Source organism: Parasteatoda tepidariorum, chromosome X2 (assembly GCF_043381705.1).
Source record: "Parasteatoda tepidariorum isolate YZ-2023 chromosome X2, CAS_Ptep_4.0, whole genome shotgun sequence".
Lineage (NCBI taxonomy): Eukaryota > Metazoa > Arthropoda > Arachnida > Araneae > Theridiidae > Parasteatoda > Parasteatoda tepidariorum.
The window spans coordinates 30,109,920-30,130,038 of NC_092215.1; the positions used below are offsets into that span (position 1 = coordinate 30,109,920).

Sequence of the window (20,119 nt, forward strand, 5' to 3'; positions counted from 1 at the left end):
TAGCAATAGGTTTAAACCAAATTGCAATAGTGAGTTTAGTAAGTGCTGCAATTAAATGTTCTTCTATGGCTAATTTACTAGTTTAGTGAGAAAATCCCGTGGATTTAATGATGAGTAAAATTGTCTGACATTGAATGGATGGACATAGATTACTTTAACTCTGGTTACTACACCAAACATTCGGACGAAATTGAGTATTTTCACTCATTCAAAAAAACTTCACATGTATATTTGAATTAAAATATTGACCGTCCTAAAAATTCTTGACACAAACGTACTGTATTTACGCATATATTTTAAGTTTTAAAGTGAAAGAAAATACCTCTGGTAATTTACATTTAATTTTTCAAAAAAAAAATAAATACATAACATGAAATTAATTCAGTTAGAATAAATTTCCTGAAATCTAATTTAATCCCTTGCCAGTGGCGCCCTAATCTAGTGCGAGCAAGTACTACGTGCAGGAGAAAAATTAACGATTTTGTGAAGCCCGAATGGCGTTCGTCTCTACTTTAGGATACTTAATTCACCATTTTCCTAATAGATGGCATTAGTGGTCCTAGTTTTTCGCCGATTACGACTTCAGTCCAGGGTGGGAAAATGTGGGTTGAGGGAGAGAAAAGATATGTAAAATTTATATATTGAAAATCATATTGTTGTGTTTTTATATGATATTGTACTAGTTATATTATATTTAGCTTCAAAGTTTTGCTTAATTTGCTCTAATTGAATAAGATATGTGTGTAATCCATTACTTTTTTATGTGTATGTAAAAATTATAAATACAGTAGTTATTGCATTTAAAATTTTATTTGTGTAATAAAAAACCATTTTCTAACTTTTATAATAATATAAAGAACAAAATTAAATAGTCAAGAAAATTTCAAATTTTCTGAAATATGGGTTAGCTAAGGGATTAATTAGAAATATCATTAAGTCGTACAGAAACAGAAGCCTATGTTTTTCGTTGTTGTTTGGTATTACTTGGAACTTTCATTAGATATGTTATATTGTTAATTGGATCCTACTACGGTGTGAGCTATTTGTTGTAAATATGTATATATTTAATAATTAAAAATTTCATAGCCATTGCTTACTGTTTTTGTTGACAACTTTCAATAGATAATCAGCGCTTCTGACTAATGTTCGATCTCATTTGGAACTTTCATTCGATATTTCTATTATTGAAACACCATCTTCTGCTAAAGAACTGCTTTAATATTAGAAATATCTAATAAAAGTTCCAAGTAATACTGAACAGTTGCCTTCCTCCAGAGCTTAAGAATCTCTGGAATCGATGTATTTCCTTGTTAAAATTCACGTAGTTTAAAATTGAGGGGAATCAAGAAATATTAATCATAACCTATTTTAATAATTTTAGAATAATCTGTGCAAAATATAGTCGTTTTCAGCTCAATTGCTAAATGGTTTCTGTTTCAATAGAAAATAAAAATTTGATTTACTTTTCTCCACAATTTCTTATTTTTTAAATTTTTTTTAGAAATAGAAACGTAGTTTGGCAGTTCATTTGCCAGAATATTTACTTTTCTCTACGAACCTTCCCTTCGAAGTCTCGTATTAGTTAGATTTCTCTAAAGATTTCAAAATCTTAATTTTCCTCTAAAGGTGTAATGATCTTAATTTTTGATTAAAGATCTCGTTTAATTTTTCACTAAGGATATTATAATCTTAATTTTTGATTAAAGATCTCATAATCTTAATTTTTCACTAAAGATCTCGTAAGCTCAATTTTTCACTAAAGATCTCAGAATTTTAGTTTTTCACTGAAGATCTCATAATTTTAATTTTTCATTAAAGATCTCATAATTTTACTTTTTCCATCAAAATTTTGTTATTTTAATCTTATTCAGATTTCACAATCTAAATTGTTTGCAGAAAGTTTTTTGGGAAGCTCTGGGACTGATCACGCTGACTTTCAAAACAGAATCTAATTACTATAATTTCATTGAATTGAGAAAAATTCAAGAAATCAATTGATGAAATTCCATTAAAAACTCATTAAAAAGTTTGTAAATAAACATATATTTTTAGAAAATGAACAGTATCTTTTCGCTTTAGCTCTGTCTGTTCAATTGCTGCATGGCTTCTGTTTCTGTAAGAAATAAAACCTCGATTTATTGTTGTCCAGAAAGTTTTTTAAAAATAGAAGCGTAGTTTTGCAGCTAATTTACCAGAATACTTTCTTTTCCCTACGAAACTTTTCTTCGAAGTCTCGTTTTTGTCAGATTTCGTTAAGGATTTCAAATTTTTAATTTTCTACTAAGGATTTCATATTCTTATTTTATTTAACTGAAGCTCTCATAATCATAATCTGTTATTCAGATTTAACAATTTTAATTTTTTACAGAACGTTTTTTGTGTGAATATTTGTGACTGATCATGCTGATTTTCAGAATAAAATCGATTCGCTATGATTTCACTGTAGTGAGAAAAATCGAGAAATCTATTGAAAATGATAAAATTCGTTAGAAACTCATAAGTATGTGAATACATTTTAAAAAAAATGTAAATCCGTCCGTTACATTCATTTCCCAGCTGTATTTATGTGCTATAATACATACAGCAAAATACACATAAGTGTTCCATTCTGGAAAGTGCTCCTTATTGGAAAGGGTTCCTATTTAAGAAAGTTTTAGAAGTCTTGGTTTACTCGATGAAAAATTTAAGAAAAGTGAATGAAATTCTAGCAATGATAAAAAGGAAAATTTATTTAAAAGGAATAATGGGTCAATATCTCAAATTTTCTTGATATTTCTGACTCTTATTTCTGCAGTTTAAATAGATATCCTTAGGCTATGATATCAATGCTAATGCAATATTAATACATAGAAGGAAGCAGTTCCCCTATTTATGATAGAAATATAATATATTTATACTTCTCTTATATTACATTTAAAATTATTCAGTTATAGGAACTTTAAAATGATTCTATTTTATTACGTTCTTCAAATTAGGGAAGGGAATCTTCTATTCTTAAAATTTCAAGAGTTTTCATGATATTTGATCAATATTTAGATAAGCATTCATTGTGTCAAGAATTTTTGAGGAGAGAATACAGAAGCTTAAGTGTAAAACGTAAAATTATTAATAACCTTAAAAAAATCGTATGTTTTAACAGAATTGCACAAAAACTGATGACATTTGAACCACACTTCAACGTGAGATTGAATACACATCAACATAACAATCGTCATCAAACAAAAAACCGTTTTCAAAGGATTTAAACATCCTTTATAATAAGATAAATACAAACTGAAATATAACGTAACAACATTTTAATTCTCAGCCTTCATTAAAGCCAAGAACTTTTGAAAGACGGATAATGAACAAGGACGAGGAATTGTGCGCAGATATAGCTTCACCAATAATTCTTGATGTGTACAACAACATATTCTATTTCCTCAATGTCAGCTTGATCTGCAATGACACCTATAAACAAAACCAACAACACAAATGACTTACACTCTATCAAGACATGGAATTTTTTCTTGACCATGTAAGTTTGGCGAATAGAGACTAAGGACATGTCCATTATCTTTGTACATGATATCCGGATACATGTTTAAGTCCCCCAAAAACACAAACGATGAGTCGCATTCTGAGAAGGAATCAGGTTGTCCTGGATCAATGACTAATGTACTATGGACGTGAGACCAAGTACCGTCTGAAGATTCTAGGGTCCGATGAAAGTTCGATTCCCCCATGATCGAAACATCGTGAATGTTCGGATACACAGCTGGTGGAGATGTAATTGCTTTTTCCAATTGCTCGTTATACTTTGGTGGTACATTATTGTGGTTACAGTTAGATTTGTGGCGATAATGAAGGAAGATAACGGCAAAAAGAGTGATGAGCAATGCTATCGTTACCGGTACAGTTATGAAAAGATAACTGAACTGTATTTTTAGATCATCGTTTTCAGCTTCTTCCATATCAGAAATGTACGTTTCAGAGGCTGTTTTGGATAAAAAATACATTTTTTAGTACAAAAATGTATTGGAAATGAAAAAAGCTTAAATTCAATGCATTTTTTACTTAATTTGGTTTGAATGCCAGTCTTATTCACTTTATTTTCGTAAATAATTTTTTTGAAAAGATTTTTACGTCTTCTATGCTTAATTTGTTTGAATGCCAGCTTTATTCACTTTATTTTCGTAAATAATATTTTTTAAAAGATTTTTATGTCTTCTGTGATTAATTTGGTTTGAATGCCAGCTTTATTCACTTTATTTTCGTAAATAAATTTTTGAAAATATTTTTACGTCTTCTATGCTTAAATTTTAATGATTTCTTGAACAATTCGGAAAAAAATAGTTATTTTTTTAAGAAATTTTAATCAATGAAGATTTTTTTTGAAGTTTTCAATAAATACAGTTAAAAAAACAACGAAGGAGTAAATTTCAATAAAAATCCTTACTAAATAGAATTAAATCGAGATGAAACTTGTTGGTCCAAAGAACTTAAAAATGTAGCGTAATGATCAACCTTAATATATATATTTAAAATCCCTTTCACGAATAAAGCTAGGAAATATAAATAAGTGGGGTCGCTAATAATTATTTAAGCAAAAAAACAGCTAAAACGCTGCTATACTCTGATGAATAACTGTCGAGGAAGGTAGAACATGAGGTGTTTAAACCTGTTTGATTGCTGGAAGGAACAGAAATTCAAATACTTGTATTTGAGATTCTTCTAAGTTTCAGCAAATGGGTTTTGGAGATTTCAGCCCACCAATGATTTGGCAGATTTAAACTGCATTCATGTTGCTTCCATGTTTCAATTTTAATCTTCAGACCTTACTGCGTATGCCTTTAGACATATTTTTTTATAATGATTCGAAATATATGTATTCAGGGTGGTGATTATGAAACACCCTGTATATGACTTAATTTATATTAAAATTAGAATGTTTTAGACGAAACTATCTTAAAACAATGAAATACCTCAGTTCTATCTAAATATTTCGTTGAGTAAATTATTTTGCAAATTTTTTGTAATGTATTTTTATTTTTTTGTATACCGATTTTGAAAATGAATTAATATGGTTATAAAATCCAGCTCCTCAATTAAAAAAATTACTTAATTTATTTTGAAATTATTTTAAATATTAATTCATTGAAATTTTTTAAGGGGACCGAATGAGGTTATGTTCATTTGTTAAATATTTAAAAAAAAATTCATTATTTAGAGAATGTTTGAGAATGAATGTAGAGGCGAATGTGTGAATGTAGTGAATGTTTGAGAATAAATTATACATATACACATTAAACGAAATAAACTGATTAGGAGTTTAATAGCAAAGAGAAAGAATGGTCTAAACTACTTGAATATGGTAGAACTGAACATGCTTCTAACTCTATTGAAACACCAAAAAGCTTGGTAATTTCTACCGAAGCTCTTTGGTAATGGTTCTGGTAAATATAACAATGAAATATGGTTTTTTATAAGGGTGCAAAAACCATGTATTCGGTTAAATTTACTTTTAAGTTTTGTATTTGTTACAAAATGTGCTGTTATAAGAACAATTTTAAAAACCAGAATTCCGGTGAATCGTTACCGAACGGAAAAAACTACTAAATGAATGAATTAAATACCGTATATATAGGATTTATTGACCAGAATATTTTTTAAAAGTTTTTTTTACAACAGAAATGTAAATTTCCATACGATACTGTAATTTTACGAAAATTTATTTCCTCCGTGCATACTTACCATAAAAAACTACTAATTTTCATGTATATCATCTTAACTTCAGAATTGTGCTTGAAAAGTTTAGTTTAAAAAATAGTACTTACCGTGTACTGGAAGCATTTAAAGATCAAAGAGAAACACTGCGGAGATTAAATAGTACTTACCTTTTTCAAACACTAAAGAAGGTCGTGTTTCTGTGCCAAAAGTACCGAAACAAAATATCGATTATTTGTATATGGGGTATCAATTAAGCTTTTTTTCCCACGCTGTTTAAACTTTATTAGTATCAATTGATATTTTTGCTTATTAAAGTTGTAGAAAATTTAATCCATTTCTTGGAAGACAAAATTGACAAATAAGACAAAATTGTATTTTAATTTCATTTCATGCTTCAAAAATTTTTTTGAGTTGTTAATAATTTCTTATTACTTTCTCACTACAGCGGTTTTACGCCATCAAGGAAAACTTTGAAAAAAAACACCAATAAAAAAAAAGAAAAAAGAAATGTTTAAATAAAAAATACTGGCATTCAGGATACCCATATTTTTTTATAGTAGAATTCATTTTTATAGAAACGTGTTACGGAGCAGAAAATCATTCTAATTATATAAATATTACTGTAAAAATTACGGTAAAATATTTTAGGGTAAAAATGGAGTTTTCAGTAAAAAATGGAATTTTACTGTACTGTTGTTGAATCAACTGTTTGTTGATTTTGCGTTAAAAACTAGTTTTACTGTAAAATGGATTTTACCGATGATTTTACAGCTGTATTCCGTAAATTGACCCGGAATTTTCTACAGTGTATTGGGAAAGAGATGACTTATAGGACGATGATGAGATAGCAAACTTTCTGTTATCTTATGATATTGTTGCTGTTGTTTCTTTATTTAAATTTTTCTTGTTCTATTTTTGTTAATGGCACTAGACGTTGTCCATAAAAAATTTGAATTGCATAAACTAGAAGTTAAATATTCTGAAGCCATACTTCCTCGTATCGTTAAGAAGGCACTTCGGAAACTATAGCCCATGGTATTGGCGCCTAAGCAGATGTATTTTCCGGCATCTTCTTTAGAAGCTCCTGTGATGATTAATTTGTTGATAAAGGATCCATCTGATTTTTCAAAAACTTCTGTTGATTTCAGGATTCTAAAATATTCTCCATGAACTTTAATGACTTTTTGACCTTTTGCTTCAGCATCTAATGGATCTGTTTCTTTTAACCACTAAGAAAAGAAGAATATTAAATGTTTATTGTTACTGAAAATGAATGTTTGATTTATTTATAAATTGAATTTATAATTATTGTTTATATCAGTTCACTGGAAAGAAATATGGTCAATAATTTCTAAAACAAGAATTTCCTGTAAACCGTTACCATATGAACGGAAGGATTGCCAAATGAATGGTTTAAATACCGTATATTTTGGTTTCGTTAACCAGAATTATGGTTTTATTACCAGAAATGTCATTGCCGTACAATTCGATAATTTTACCAGAATTTTTCCAGTGTGGAGTTACTTCAAGACTAACTAATGCATCATGTTGTTAGTAGTGGAACAGGTAAAATTCTTGCAAAAAATCCTTTTAAACTTTAAATGTGGGTCTTATTTTATATTAGTCTCAAAAATATGCTTAGAAAACAATAAAAGTAAAAAATGAGCTAAAAAGTATTAAATTTTATTATAATTAAGAAAAAAAACTGAGCAGTGCATTTGTAACACTTGCTCCCATCTTGAAAACCTTGTTTTAAATTAAAAAAAGATCTAAATTGCGTTACATAATAACTAACGTTAATAATCAGTAAAGTTACATAATAAAAACCTTTTTAAATAAAAGTTCTATATTATGCGTATTATTTAAAAAAATATTTCGGAAGAAAATGCTTCGGTCCTTCAAAATTAGTTAAAACCTCTCAAAATGGATTTTTTTTTTCAATTTAAGAAAGTCCAACATTTTAAAACAAAATCGTCGTACATGTATATCTTATGTAATACAAGATAAATAAACAAAAAGGTTGTTTTAAGTTGTGTAATACTTTACATGCTTACATATTTTAAGGAATTACAAACACCAATAGGGATAAGAAAATTAATTTTAATATTTGGTAAGCAATAAAAAAAGTGTACTCTATTGTAATTTATTTCAGTACATTTATTTCATTCTTACAAATATGACCAAAAATATTTTGAAATGTTCGTTAATTAAAATATGCCTTGAGTAAAATAATAAAGACAAAAGAAGCAATATCAAATTTTTATTCCCTATTCGTGTTTAAATTTGGTTTTCCATTTTATAGAAATAGCTCTTCTTGGAAAAATTTAATTTTACGCTACATTAAATAGATTTTTTCTTTTTAATCTAATGCAGCAAAAGAAAACAAAAATTTTATAACATCACTGAGATGAAGAATAATAATTTTACACCATTTTAAATTAGTTTAAACACAAATTTTTTCAAAGGAAAGATAGCTATTGAAATTCTTTGGGGAGAGGATTTATTTTCAAACTATATTTAGTTCGAATTTTTTCAAATTTTGTTCTCTCATTTATAGGAAACTAAAACATAGTTTATAAGCGTAAACAATTTTTTTCAAAATAAAAAATATATTTATATATTGGAAAAATGACATGAAAATTAAGTTTGGTAATTTAATTAAATAAATAATTTAATATTTGGTAATTAAAATAATAAAATTGAATAAAAAAAATGGACACCAAACAGCAATAAGCTGCATGAGTGTCTAGTTCCCTTTGAATATAAATTGATGTTTAATGTAAAACAAAAATCAAAACAAGCCGGGGAAGTGAATTCTTTTCTTTAAATACTAGTTTATGTATAGCATAAAAATTTAAAAGAAAAGCAGCACCGAGCTGCGTAAGTGACTAGTGTTTTTTGAATACAAGTTTATGTTTAATGTAAAAAATAAAATAAAAGACAAACAGCTCTAAACTGTATAAGTAACTAGATAAAAAAGTGACTTTTGACAAATTCTGATGTAACAGTTATTCTGGCGTGACTTTATAAGTGACTTGACAAAGAAAGGTGAAAATGTCTGATAAAATAACCGAAAAAGAACCAAGAAAAAAGTGACAAAGAACAAAATTTTTTGATTACCGTTAAAATCTTATTTTAAATTGTTTTCGATTTGATTCAATTTTACTTGACAAAATCATTTGGAATTTTCTATTCTGATACTTATAAAAATTGCTAAATTTAATTTTGTTTTCGATTTGATTCAATTTTACTTGACAAAATCTTTTGGATTTTTCTATTCTGATATTTATAATAATTGCTAAATTTAATTTTTTTAAATATCTTTTTTTTCACTTTTGCTGCTAGTTTAGTTAGTTGTTTAGTCTATTCAGTTAAAAAAAATGTAAATTTTTTGCTCTTTTGCGGGTTGAGCACATTGCAAAATTACCCACATAGAAATATAAAATCGAATAATAACACTGAGCACATTGTAAAATAAAAGCAATTTTTTTTTTAAAATTTGTTACATTGTTGTTTTTTTTAATCCTATAATAAACGGAAAACATCAATTTTTTTCCTTATGCTTTTCCTATTTGGGGAAACTAGGTTTTTAAAGAATTCGCATTCTTACCTGAACATGAGGTAAAACTTCACTTTTTACTCTACACTGGAAGACAGCCGAACCTCCCTCTTCAACTGTTCTATTAATTGGATGAATTCCACGAAGTTCTGGTTTTTTTCGTGCACCTAAAATAAAATCCCCAACATCAAAGATTATACTTTACAATTTTATCTAATTGTGAGAAGCATATAATGAAATGAAAATAAATCTTTCTTAGATCTTAGAAGAAGATTAGATACATAAGATCTTAGAATTAAAATCCCATAAATATCGTATAATTTCTTTTTTAAGGTGTACTCATTTTTGAATAAGGGCCGAAAATGTTTGATCTGTATTTCGACAAAAAAAAAGTTGAATGAAATAAATTTTTTAAAAATGAATTTTTTTAAAATTTTTTTAAATTTTTATATGTAAGAGATTATTGTGTTTATTGCAAATTTCCTCTCATTTATTTTATCCATTTCTCAAGTAAGCACTCATACTCTCTTTAAGTTAATTTCCGTCCCGCAGTGGACTGATCGTTAAGACACGGCTCCCAGCAGATCACCGAAGTCAAGCATCACTGGCTGCTGTCAGTGTGCGGGTGGGTGACCACTTGGATCAGTCTGCGTAGGGACCGAGGGTGTGCGGTATTGGCTCTCGTTAAACTGTTCTACCGTAAAGTGCTCGACTTCGCGTGCAGGTCATCGGGCTACCGAAGCGGAGGTGCCATCCCCTCTGCATAGGATCGAAATTGTGATGGCATGTCCTCGGATCATTCTCAGGGATGTTTCCCAGACCGTCGCCAATAGCCCATTGCGCAGCTCTAGTGCGACGTAAATGAACTACAACAACAACAACAAGTTAATTTCCATTTTAAATCTTTATATTTGACCCTCTATGCAAGCTATAAGCTAATCTTTTTATCTTTATATCTTCCGGTTTTTAAATCCTTCTAGAATTTTTGTGAAGTAAACTAACGGAAATGTGCGTTTGATAAGTTTCCAGTACATTTTTTTTTCCTTGAAAGTTCTTAAGTTTCTCTATAAATAGAGATTGTTGATTTAATTAGATTATGATACAAGATTTGATCGTGATGTGTTGATAGATAAGAATGCTACATTTTGGATGAAAAATAAGATATTTGATGCAGTTTTTGAAAGTGACTCTTAATTTGCTTGATTATTTTTTCAAACTGCATCCCATATCTAGTTGATTTCTTTTGTACTCAGAATATAAAAAAAATTCCTTTGAATAATTTTTAGTAGATATCTAGCAGGAGTAGATATTTACATTTTTGGGATTCGTTGACACCAGCAGTGCAACAATTATTTTCAGAAAATCTTTAGTGCTCAAAAATTCCTCATCCGATAAACTAAAAACTTTCCTGGTAATTTTATACAACTTTTAAAGATACAACGCACAGAAAATTTTTCAAAATAACGTGAAATATTTTTATTATTTACTTCACACTTAAGGTGGTTCGTGACAAAAGTCCCCAGAATTTTGAAATTTTTTTACTCAGATTTAAAGCAGGATATTTGTTTTGTAGCTCGCACTTTTGTTAATCGTAATTTTAAGATCTGTTTCCTTACTTGCTTTTATTTTATCATTAAAAGTGTCCCCGGCATAAAACTCTTTGGAACTTCTAGATTTTTTGCTGCTCGTAATTAAAAAAAAAATGATTCTAATTTTTTTTCAAGTGGTTAAAAAGTATGTTCATATCTCAATTGGAAAACAAGATATGACCTTTTTTTTTCGTCTTGAAATTTAAGTTTTGTAAAAATAATTATTTTTTTCTTAATAACATTTTGGATGTTTTTTTGACTTTAAAAGAATATATCGCACATTCAAAGCGAAAAAAAGTTGCTATCTTCTGTGAACTTGGAATATATTGTACAATTAAGATTTTTTAACTTATTTTTAAAAAAATTAAAAGTTTTCTTTCCAATTTTGCAAAAAAATACAATAAAATATATTCCATTTTAAATTAAAATTTTTAAAACTGTTTTATATGCAAAAATAAGGATGAATAGGAATTAAATTATCAATGTCTTAATTAAAATATCGAGAATACATTAAACTAAGTTAAGGTGTTATATCCGGTATAAAAAAATAAAAATGTTATTTTTCTTTACAAAATTAAAACATTATTAATTCCTCAGAGATTTTATATTTTAAAATGCATCACAACAGAATTGAGAATAAATTTTGTATACTGATTAAAAAGCACAGCAACGAAAAAGGAAAATTACCATCACAGATAATTTACCATTAAAATATTACAAATTTTAAATGTATTTCAAAACTTGCTTAAAACACACTTTAAAGAATATTTTTCATTATGTTATCTCCCTAAACTTGCGAAAATCACATCAGGATGTAATTATTTCTGTCTACGTAATAAATAAAAAAACATAAAAATCATATATTTCGCTTCTTCATCCTTTGCATTTTCTCGTTTATTGTGTGTTGATTCATTTTTCTCCTTTTTAATATGCAATTCAGGATATCGTAATCAAAGACTCTATTAAAAACTTCAGAAAGTTTTAGTAATTCTTAGTGAAAACTTAATCGTTTACTTTCAAGTAATGGTATACAGATCCTAACTTATTTTAAATTGCTTAATATAATAAGCGTTGTTAACATAGTTTATTTTGATCTCCTTATTATTTTGCAAATCATAAGTTCGTAAGCAAGGATTCCATTAAACATTTTTTTCAAAAAGTTTCAGTAAATTTTATTCTGCATTTAATGGTTTTCTTACTAGTAATGGTATATAGATTCTAACTTATTTCAAATTGCCTAATATAATAAGCTTTGTTTACATAGTTTATTTTGCTCTCCTTATTACTTCGCGAATCATAAGATCGTAAGCAAGGATTCTATTAGCCATTTTTTTTTTCAAAAAGTTTCAGTAATTTTTAGTCTAAATTTAATGGCTATCTTACTAGTAATGGCATATAGATTCTAACTTATTTTAAATTGCTTAATATAATAAGCTTTGTTAGCATAGTTTATTTTGATCTTCTTATTACTTTGTGAATCATAAGATCGTAAGCAAGGATTCTATTAGCTATTTTTTTCAAAAAGTTCAGTAATTCTTAGTCAAAATTTAATGGTTTTCTTACTAGTAATGGTATATAGATTCTAATTTATTTTAAATTGCTTAATGTTAGAAGCTTTGCTAACATAGTTTAGTTCTCCTTTTTGCTTTGCGATTCAGAAGATCGTAAGCAAGGATTCTATTAGGCATTTTTTTCAGAAAGTTTCGTAATTCTTATTGAAAATTTAATGCGTTTACTTAGTAATGGTGTATGGATTATAATTTATTTTAAATTATTAATGAAGAAGCTTTGTTAACACAAACTTTGCGTTTCTAATCGGCACTTTTTTTAGAACATTTTAGTAATTCTTAGTGAAAATTTAATGGCTTACTTAATGGTGTATAGATTCAAATTTATTTTAAATTGCTTAATGTTACTATTTTTTTCATATTTAATAAAATATTTTAAAATTATATACGTCGATTTTTCATTTCCCCTCACTTTTCGCGCTTTAATTATGAATAAGATGTAATTCATGTCGCTCAAATTTTATCATTCTTGCTTCATGATTCAGATGACAAAAGAGAGAAACTCCAATGGTTAATTGTTTTTTTTAAAATTTAAAATAATTCTTCTTAGAAATTAAGTTATTTTTAGTAATAATTAAGCGATTCTAAATGGTTAAGCAGTTCTTAGATATTCTTAGACTTTTATTGATAGTTAAGCAATTCTTAGCAATAATTGAGTAATTTTTGTGATAACTTACCTGGTGTAACATCTACTATGACCGTGTAGTTTTGATGCCCATATAGATTGTATGCCACGCATGTATAAGTGCCTTTATCATCTTCCTGAAGATTACGGATGAATAAACTCCATCTGCCTCGTTTCAGTCCGGATGCTAATGAGGTATTTAAAGTCTGCCCATTTTTTAGCCACGTGACTTGTGGTTCAGGATTCCCATCAGCTTTACATATCAATCTTAAAGAACTGCCTGCTAATCTACTTATCCTACCATTGCTATTGGTCCTTGTGACATTTACAAAATAAGGTGGTTCTAAACGAAGAGTAATTTGTATACATATAAGTTAAATAAAATGGTGTTTATGCAATTGAAATCATAATGGATTTCTACTCTTACCTTTGTCCCTGGCTCTTAAACCTGGTGGACTATTTATTTCTTCAGTATCTATATTCTCTCCAGTAGCTGAAGCAAATAATACAATTATATTAATTACTATAAGTTTAGGTATGCATTACTAGAGTAATTTTTTATTTATTATATCTTCAGAAATAAACAGTTGTGATTTAAATGTTAGAAAAGTAAGCAGTGTTTTTGTGAACAAAAATGACGATATTTTCTACATTTATCGCATCTTATAAATACTGACCAGAGTCTTTGAAAAATTAAAAAAAAAGAGAAAAAAGAAAACTTGTGAAATTTTTAAGTGAATATTTGAAAAATCATTGTTTAACTGTTCCAATTTATCATTAGGTGAACCCTCACAGTTATTTTGCAACAGAAATAATTTCTTTAAATATTCAAAAAGTTTAAAAAAAAGTTGTTTTTTTTTTAAATTTTTTTAAAAAAAAATTATACTACGATTTTCTTTAGCTTTTTCTAGACACTGGTCAGCTTACCTATAATTATAATTAATAATTGCGATATCATAGTATGACGTGGTATTTATGAGAATACACTTAAAATTACAGCTATTAAGATATCAACAGAATATTGATACTTCATGATGCATAAATATATTGCCCTGTTTATGCGTAAAAAGTATTATTTCGAAGATCGTTTACGTAAAACTATTTTAATAAAATTTAATAAAAAAAATCTTACGATATAATAAGTATGCAAGGTGTTCTATAACAAATGCTTTTAATATGTATTTTTTGAATCCTTGTCAAACATGAGTTAATAAAGATATGAGCATCAGGGAAACTTAATATTAACTCGAGAATTATGAAAAATCTAAATAGAATTGAAAACAGTAAAATCTGTCTCATAGAATTATTAAACTTGAAAGTGTTTCTGCTAGGCTCAACCTTCTCTGTCTCCTTCGGCAATCAAACAGATTTTGGTGATTTTAATTTTCTTTTCTAATTATTGATCTAGCAGATTTTGACAATGTTTTTTTTTATTTTATATATTTTTTGTTTTATTTGCGGCTACAATCTTAAAATATTTTTCTTCTTCTATTTTATGACAGAATCAGTTTAAGTTGTAAATAAATAATTCAATAATTCTTGAATTAAAAAAAAATTAATTATAACAACAAGAGTTTTATTGAAATACATTTTTTTTTAAAATAGAGAAATGAACTAAGTTATATGAATGTTTTTCTATAAAGGTTTTTAAAATGTAACTAAGATAATTATGTCTATTTCTAAGCTTAAATTGTCAAAGATAAACTCGTGTACAATAAACTCAATTCCACCGTTATAGATCGGTGTATAAAAAGGATTTTGGGAATTATCAAGATTAAAAAAAATCATTTGCTATATAATAAGGATTTCGAAAAAAAATTGCATATTTGTGTTTTTAATTTAAAAGAAGATTTTGTTTGCCAAAACAAGAATCATATTAACACGTTCTTAATTATAATACTAGTTATTCAAAAAAAATTTCAATTAAATTTAAAAAGAAATAAAATATGTCAATTATATCTTGAAAAAAATTAAGAAATTTCGCTTGCATATTTTAAAAAATTTAAAAAAAAATATCGATTATATTTTTGCTAGTTTTTGCTCGTTTGCATTTGCTAAGCAATAATATTAAAAAAACATCCTTTTCTACTTATATTATAATAATGCTGGACCTCTCATACATAAAATTAAAACAAAAAATTATCGTTTGCTACTACAAACTAATAGCATTAAGATACTCAAACTAAGATTTTAGAAAAATACCGTTTGCTACTAAAATTCTCATAAAATTCTCTGCAAGCATGTAGAATAAACCAGGAAAATAAAAACTTATGTTTATTGGGTCATAAAGATTGATTTGGTTTAACTGCAGGAATAGGTTTTAAACCTATAAAAAGTCAATATAATTTAGGAACTAACCAAGCACAACCAAAGTCACGTTTGTATCCACTTTCCCAAAGCCGTTTACAGCTCTACAAATGTAAAGTCCTGAATCCTGAGGGACAACGGATTTGATCTTGAGGACGCCATTACTTTGGACTCGGAATCGGTCCTCATGAAAAATGCTTAATGACTCTGTTCCATAGAACCATTCGAAGAAAAGGGTGTCTGGATCAGCTTGGACTGGACAAGGTAGTTGGACTTTAGATCCCTCTGGTACTAGTCGCTCCATTACATAAGCTTCTGGGACTAGGCGAGGCGGACCTGGATAAAAGCAATACGTTGTTTAATGTGTTTTTTAAGATAGGTTAAATTTCCTTTAGAATAAAGTTACATCTTACATAAGCAAACTTATAAAAGCAGAGAAAAGCTAAAGGCTGAAATCAACAAATGGAATTCTGTTACTAGTGTTCAAACAAGTTTTGTAGCAAAATTACCCAGAATTTTAAAATGCATATTAATATCTCTACACATTCTAGAATAATTTGGTTTAGTACATGTTCTGATCAAAAGTTGAAATATTCAATATTCCAGAATTGATACTTTTACATAAACAACGATTAGTTAGTGCATTACTTAGTAGATCGGTATATCGAAATTCGGCATCAACAAAATTTAAGAAAACTTTGTGGTAAATATTACTGATAATTGTAGAAACTTTTTACGGTACTCTTTGATATTTATAGTAAATTAAGTGGAAAACGCAGTCCTGATCAATGATAGAAGGCCATGGTAGCTTGTTTCTCTTCAAATGTAACGTTGCGACAAAAAAGGTGTAATCTTAACATCTCTACTCATTCTGGATTAATATGGTTCTGATCAAAAGTGAAAATATTCAATATTCAGGAATTGATATTTTTACATAAAAACGTTTAGTTAGTGTACGATTTAATAGATCGGTATATCAAAATTCGGCATCAACAAAATTTAAGAAAACTTTGGGGTAAATATTACTGATAAATGCTTGCTTCTCTTCAAATGTAACATTACGACAAAAGGGTGAAAACTTAACTAATCTGGTTTAATCCACGTTCTAATCTAAAGTTACACTATTCAATATTTAGAAATTGATACTTCTACATAAACACCGACTAGTAAGAATACGATTTACTATATCGGTGTATTAAAATTCGGCATCAACAATCTCTAAGTCTATAAATCTATAAAGTATTCATTTTTGGAAATTTTTCCAATAAAGTTTGAAACAGACTGTATGAAATATATTATTTTCGAAATTTTGCCAATTCCTCTGAACTGCAAAAAATTTTAGGAAATTTCGTTTTAAATATTACTGACGAATGCAAAATAATTTTTACAATACTGTTTGATGTTTGCAGTAAACTAAATGGGAAAAAGCGGTATAGATCAATTATAATAGGCCATGGTAGCTTGTTTGTTTTCAAATTTACGTCATGAATAATTATTTAAGAGTTTTTTATTTGATTCTAAAACCACTCACACACTATCGCTGGATGGTATTGGGGGTTAGCTTGTCTTTTTCGTAATGACTTGCACCAGATTCTATTTTTGGTGGTGACTGATTACTAATTCATTCATACTTTTCCTATTTTTGTCATGGAATTTACCGTAAAAATTACTGGCGATTTTATTTCGCTCCATATCTCTATTTTTCCATTAAGTCGATAAATGTTGATGTTCAATAGAGTTGTAAGGGAAAAATGGGGATGAATATTTAAAATTTTTAATAAATGATAAGGCATTTACTTGTTTTACTGAGGCAACTGAACCAGGTTAATGTAAGACGTGAACATTTACTTCGCAATTGCTCACAAAGAATTTATGTTCTTCTCTTATTTCTACAGCCTCTACATAATTTAGGCTTTTTACTGTTGGAAATAAGATGTAAGCTTATCTATTTTTGCGTATATTATGATGAATGAACTTAATTTGTCTATTTTAAATTATACTTTAAATCATCTAGCATTAATGTTTTAAAGAATAATTCGGAATGCTATAAATAAGTCGGAATATCATCTTTTTTAGTTATTCATTATTTGATGTACTGTTGATTGTGCAAAATGTTTTTGAATATTTTTAATAGTTACTATTTCTTTTAATTTTTAAAATATATAAAATAATTCCACTTAGTTAGCTAAGAAATAATTATCTTTCCTGATTTCCCCGTTTTGATATTTCAAAAATGATTCGCGTAAGCCTGAGTTGGATAAAATATCATGTAATCGTAATTGCAATCGAAATTAAAATTCTAATCATGACTAAATAGAATCATAATTACTTATAATCATTGATCATTATTAATTGGGGTAGAAGTTCAATATTAATTGTAATTATGATAATAATGGTAATTGCCGATTGTGATTGTCTATAATAACAATTGAAATTGTAATTAATTTTAATGATTACAAGTAATTGATTACTTCTTATTAAATACATTTTGTTTAAATTTGGTGCAGAGTACGCTTGAACAGATTTTCGAAGACTTATCATTGTTTTGAAAGTTTTATTGTAGCATTGTTTCATTTATGTTATTTAAAATAATATAAATGATTTTATAATGACTAAACATAAATGACTAAAAATAAAACATAAATAAATGTCTATAAATGACTCAATGTTTATAAAATAAATATTTATCTTATGAAGAATTGTAGAATATTCTAGAAACATATACTGACTCACAGTAAAAAAAATCGCAATGTTTTTTTAGACAAAAAAACAAAAACCTCTGGAGCACAAGTTAACCTGGTTATATTTTTCCAAGGCATGCCATTGTTTTAAAAGACTCGTTTTACCATTGTTTTATTTACATAATTTGCTTGAATATTTATAGTATAAGTATGTATTTCTTTATCCCATGAAGAATTGTGTAGAATAATCCAGGCACATGGTAAAAACAAATTCGCAATGTTTTTTAAATAAAAACATTTCTGAAAAACCACTTTTTTCGACCTTTAATTAGTACAGCATTTTAAATTATAAAAAATGCCTTTATTCTTAACTGTCACGATATCGTAGTGTTGATTCAATTGCAATTTCATGACAGAATAACAATCCAAATAATACTTTAGCAAAGTAAAAGAAATGTTGTCAAATTAAAACTTTTCATAGCTCCGTTTTAAGAGGCGCCATGAACAAAATATTTATTATATCGCATGAAGAATTTTTTCAGAAATATGTACTCGCGCCAAATAAAAACCCATAAGAGTTCCCCTTGTACTTTAAACAAACACAAGATTTTTGAAAAATGCTTTTTTTCGACTTCAAATTAAGTAATGAAAAATACGTTTATACCTAACTGTCACGATATCTTAGTGTTGATTCAATTGTAGTTTCGCAGTAGCAAAAAGAATACTTAAAGCAATGAAACATTTTGGAGAAATTTCGTAAAGCAATTTTTCATAAAGTAAAAATGTAAAACATTATTCTAGATTCAAGCCAACATTTACTCATGTGATTTATTTCCGAAAATATTCATGATAAACTAAAATGCAACGTTGTTGCGAAAGAGAAGAAAAATTGCACAGCACTTAACTTTTCAAAACTCGTGATAGTGCGTGCACTTTAAATACCTAAAAAATAACCCACAATATTTTATAACCATTCTTACTTAATTGGTATAGGATTTAAATATTGATCAATAGTGACGAAGCCATAAATTAAAGGAAATGATTATTTTTTTCCTGCCTTACTTATCAAATAAATACCCTGTGAGAAGGAAGAGAATAAATTACCATCATCATGTATCTGCCTCGTTCTCTTGATCACGATCTCATATTAAACAATTTTGTAACGAATCCCATCTCGTTTCTAGACGAGAATTGACGTGATTTATGCGAAATGACTTGGTGGAAAGCTTTATATCCTTAGGGTTTCTTATCATTTTTGAATTTCCCATTCCTCACATAACTCATAAGTTTGAATTTTTCTATTTTGGAATAAAAAAAAAATTTTTTTTTTTACCCAATCGTGCATAAATCAGTTTTTTTTCTTTCCTATCACAAAAATAAAAGTTTCAAACACATCATCAACATCAGTTGTTAATTAAATCGTCGCTTAAGATAAATTTTTGAGAACGTCATGATAGAACAGAGAGATTGAAACAAATGCTTATTTTAATTTAATATTTGGAGAGGAAGATAAACATGTTTTTTTTTTTAATTTTAAAAATTACTTGATGTAATGTTCTAAGAATTTAACGCTTATCTTAATAAGGAAATTAGCGATTAAAGTTTGCTATAAATAATTATAGTATATGATATTACAAATGATGTTTATTTCAGTTATCTAAAACCTGCTGTTTAAATGATAAAATTTTGAAGTGAATAATGTACACTATGAAAAAAAAAATTGTTTTCGTTCCATGCAACATGCAATAATAAGAATTTTTGTTTTATTGTAAATAATTCTTTGAATAATATATGTATATATATCTATCGTTCTTTCGCAAAGAGCCATAAATTTTCAATATTCCAATTATAAGATTATTTTCAGAGTTTATGTGTAATTTTTTTTTTTTTTGGAAGCAAAACTCATTAAAAAAATCCCATAAGTTTCTTGGAGTCCATAGAGCGTCATGCTTTTAACAAATCAAGATTTTTAAATTTTCCCTTTAATGAACCCAAATATTTTTTAGCTAGATATATTTATTTGAAGATATTAACCGCGTAGTGGTGAAGAGTAATTTACTAAAAAATATTATATTAAATAT

The 20,119-nt window shown here is 27.4% G+C and overlaps 1 protein-coding gene across 1 annotated transcript in view; it reads right to left on the minus strand.

Moving 5' to 3' along the window:
- Positions 1–1,475: 1,475 nt before the first annotated feature.
- The window catches only part of LOC107440927 (fibroblast growth factor receptor-like 1), a 43,882-nt gene continuing 25,238 nt past the window's right edge, over positions 1,476–20,119 (minus strand). The window contains exons 3-8 of the mRNA XM_016054017.3: positions 15,409–15,693; positions 13,478–13,543; positions 13,103–13,393; positions 9,320–9,435; positions 6,701–6,938; positions 1,476–3,976 (exon numbers count right to left, since the gene is read on the minus strand). Coding sequence (XP_015909503.1) covers positions 3,480–3,976; positions 6,701–6,938; positions 9,320–9,435; positions 13,103–13,393; positions 13,478–13,543; positions 15,409–15,693 — 1,493 coding nt within the window. The 3' untranslated portion in view covers positions 1,476–3,479. The remainder of the gene's footprint in view (positions 3,977–6,700; positions 6,939–9,319; positions 9,436–13,102; positions 13,394–13,477; positions 13,544–15,408; positions 15,694–20,119) is intronic.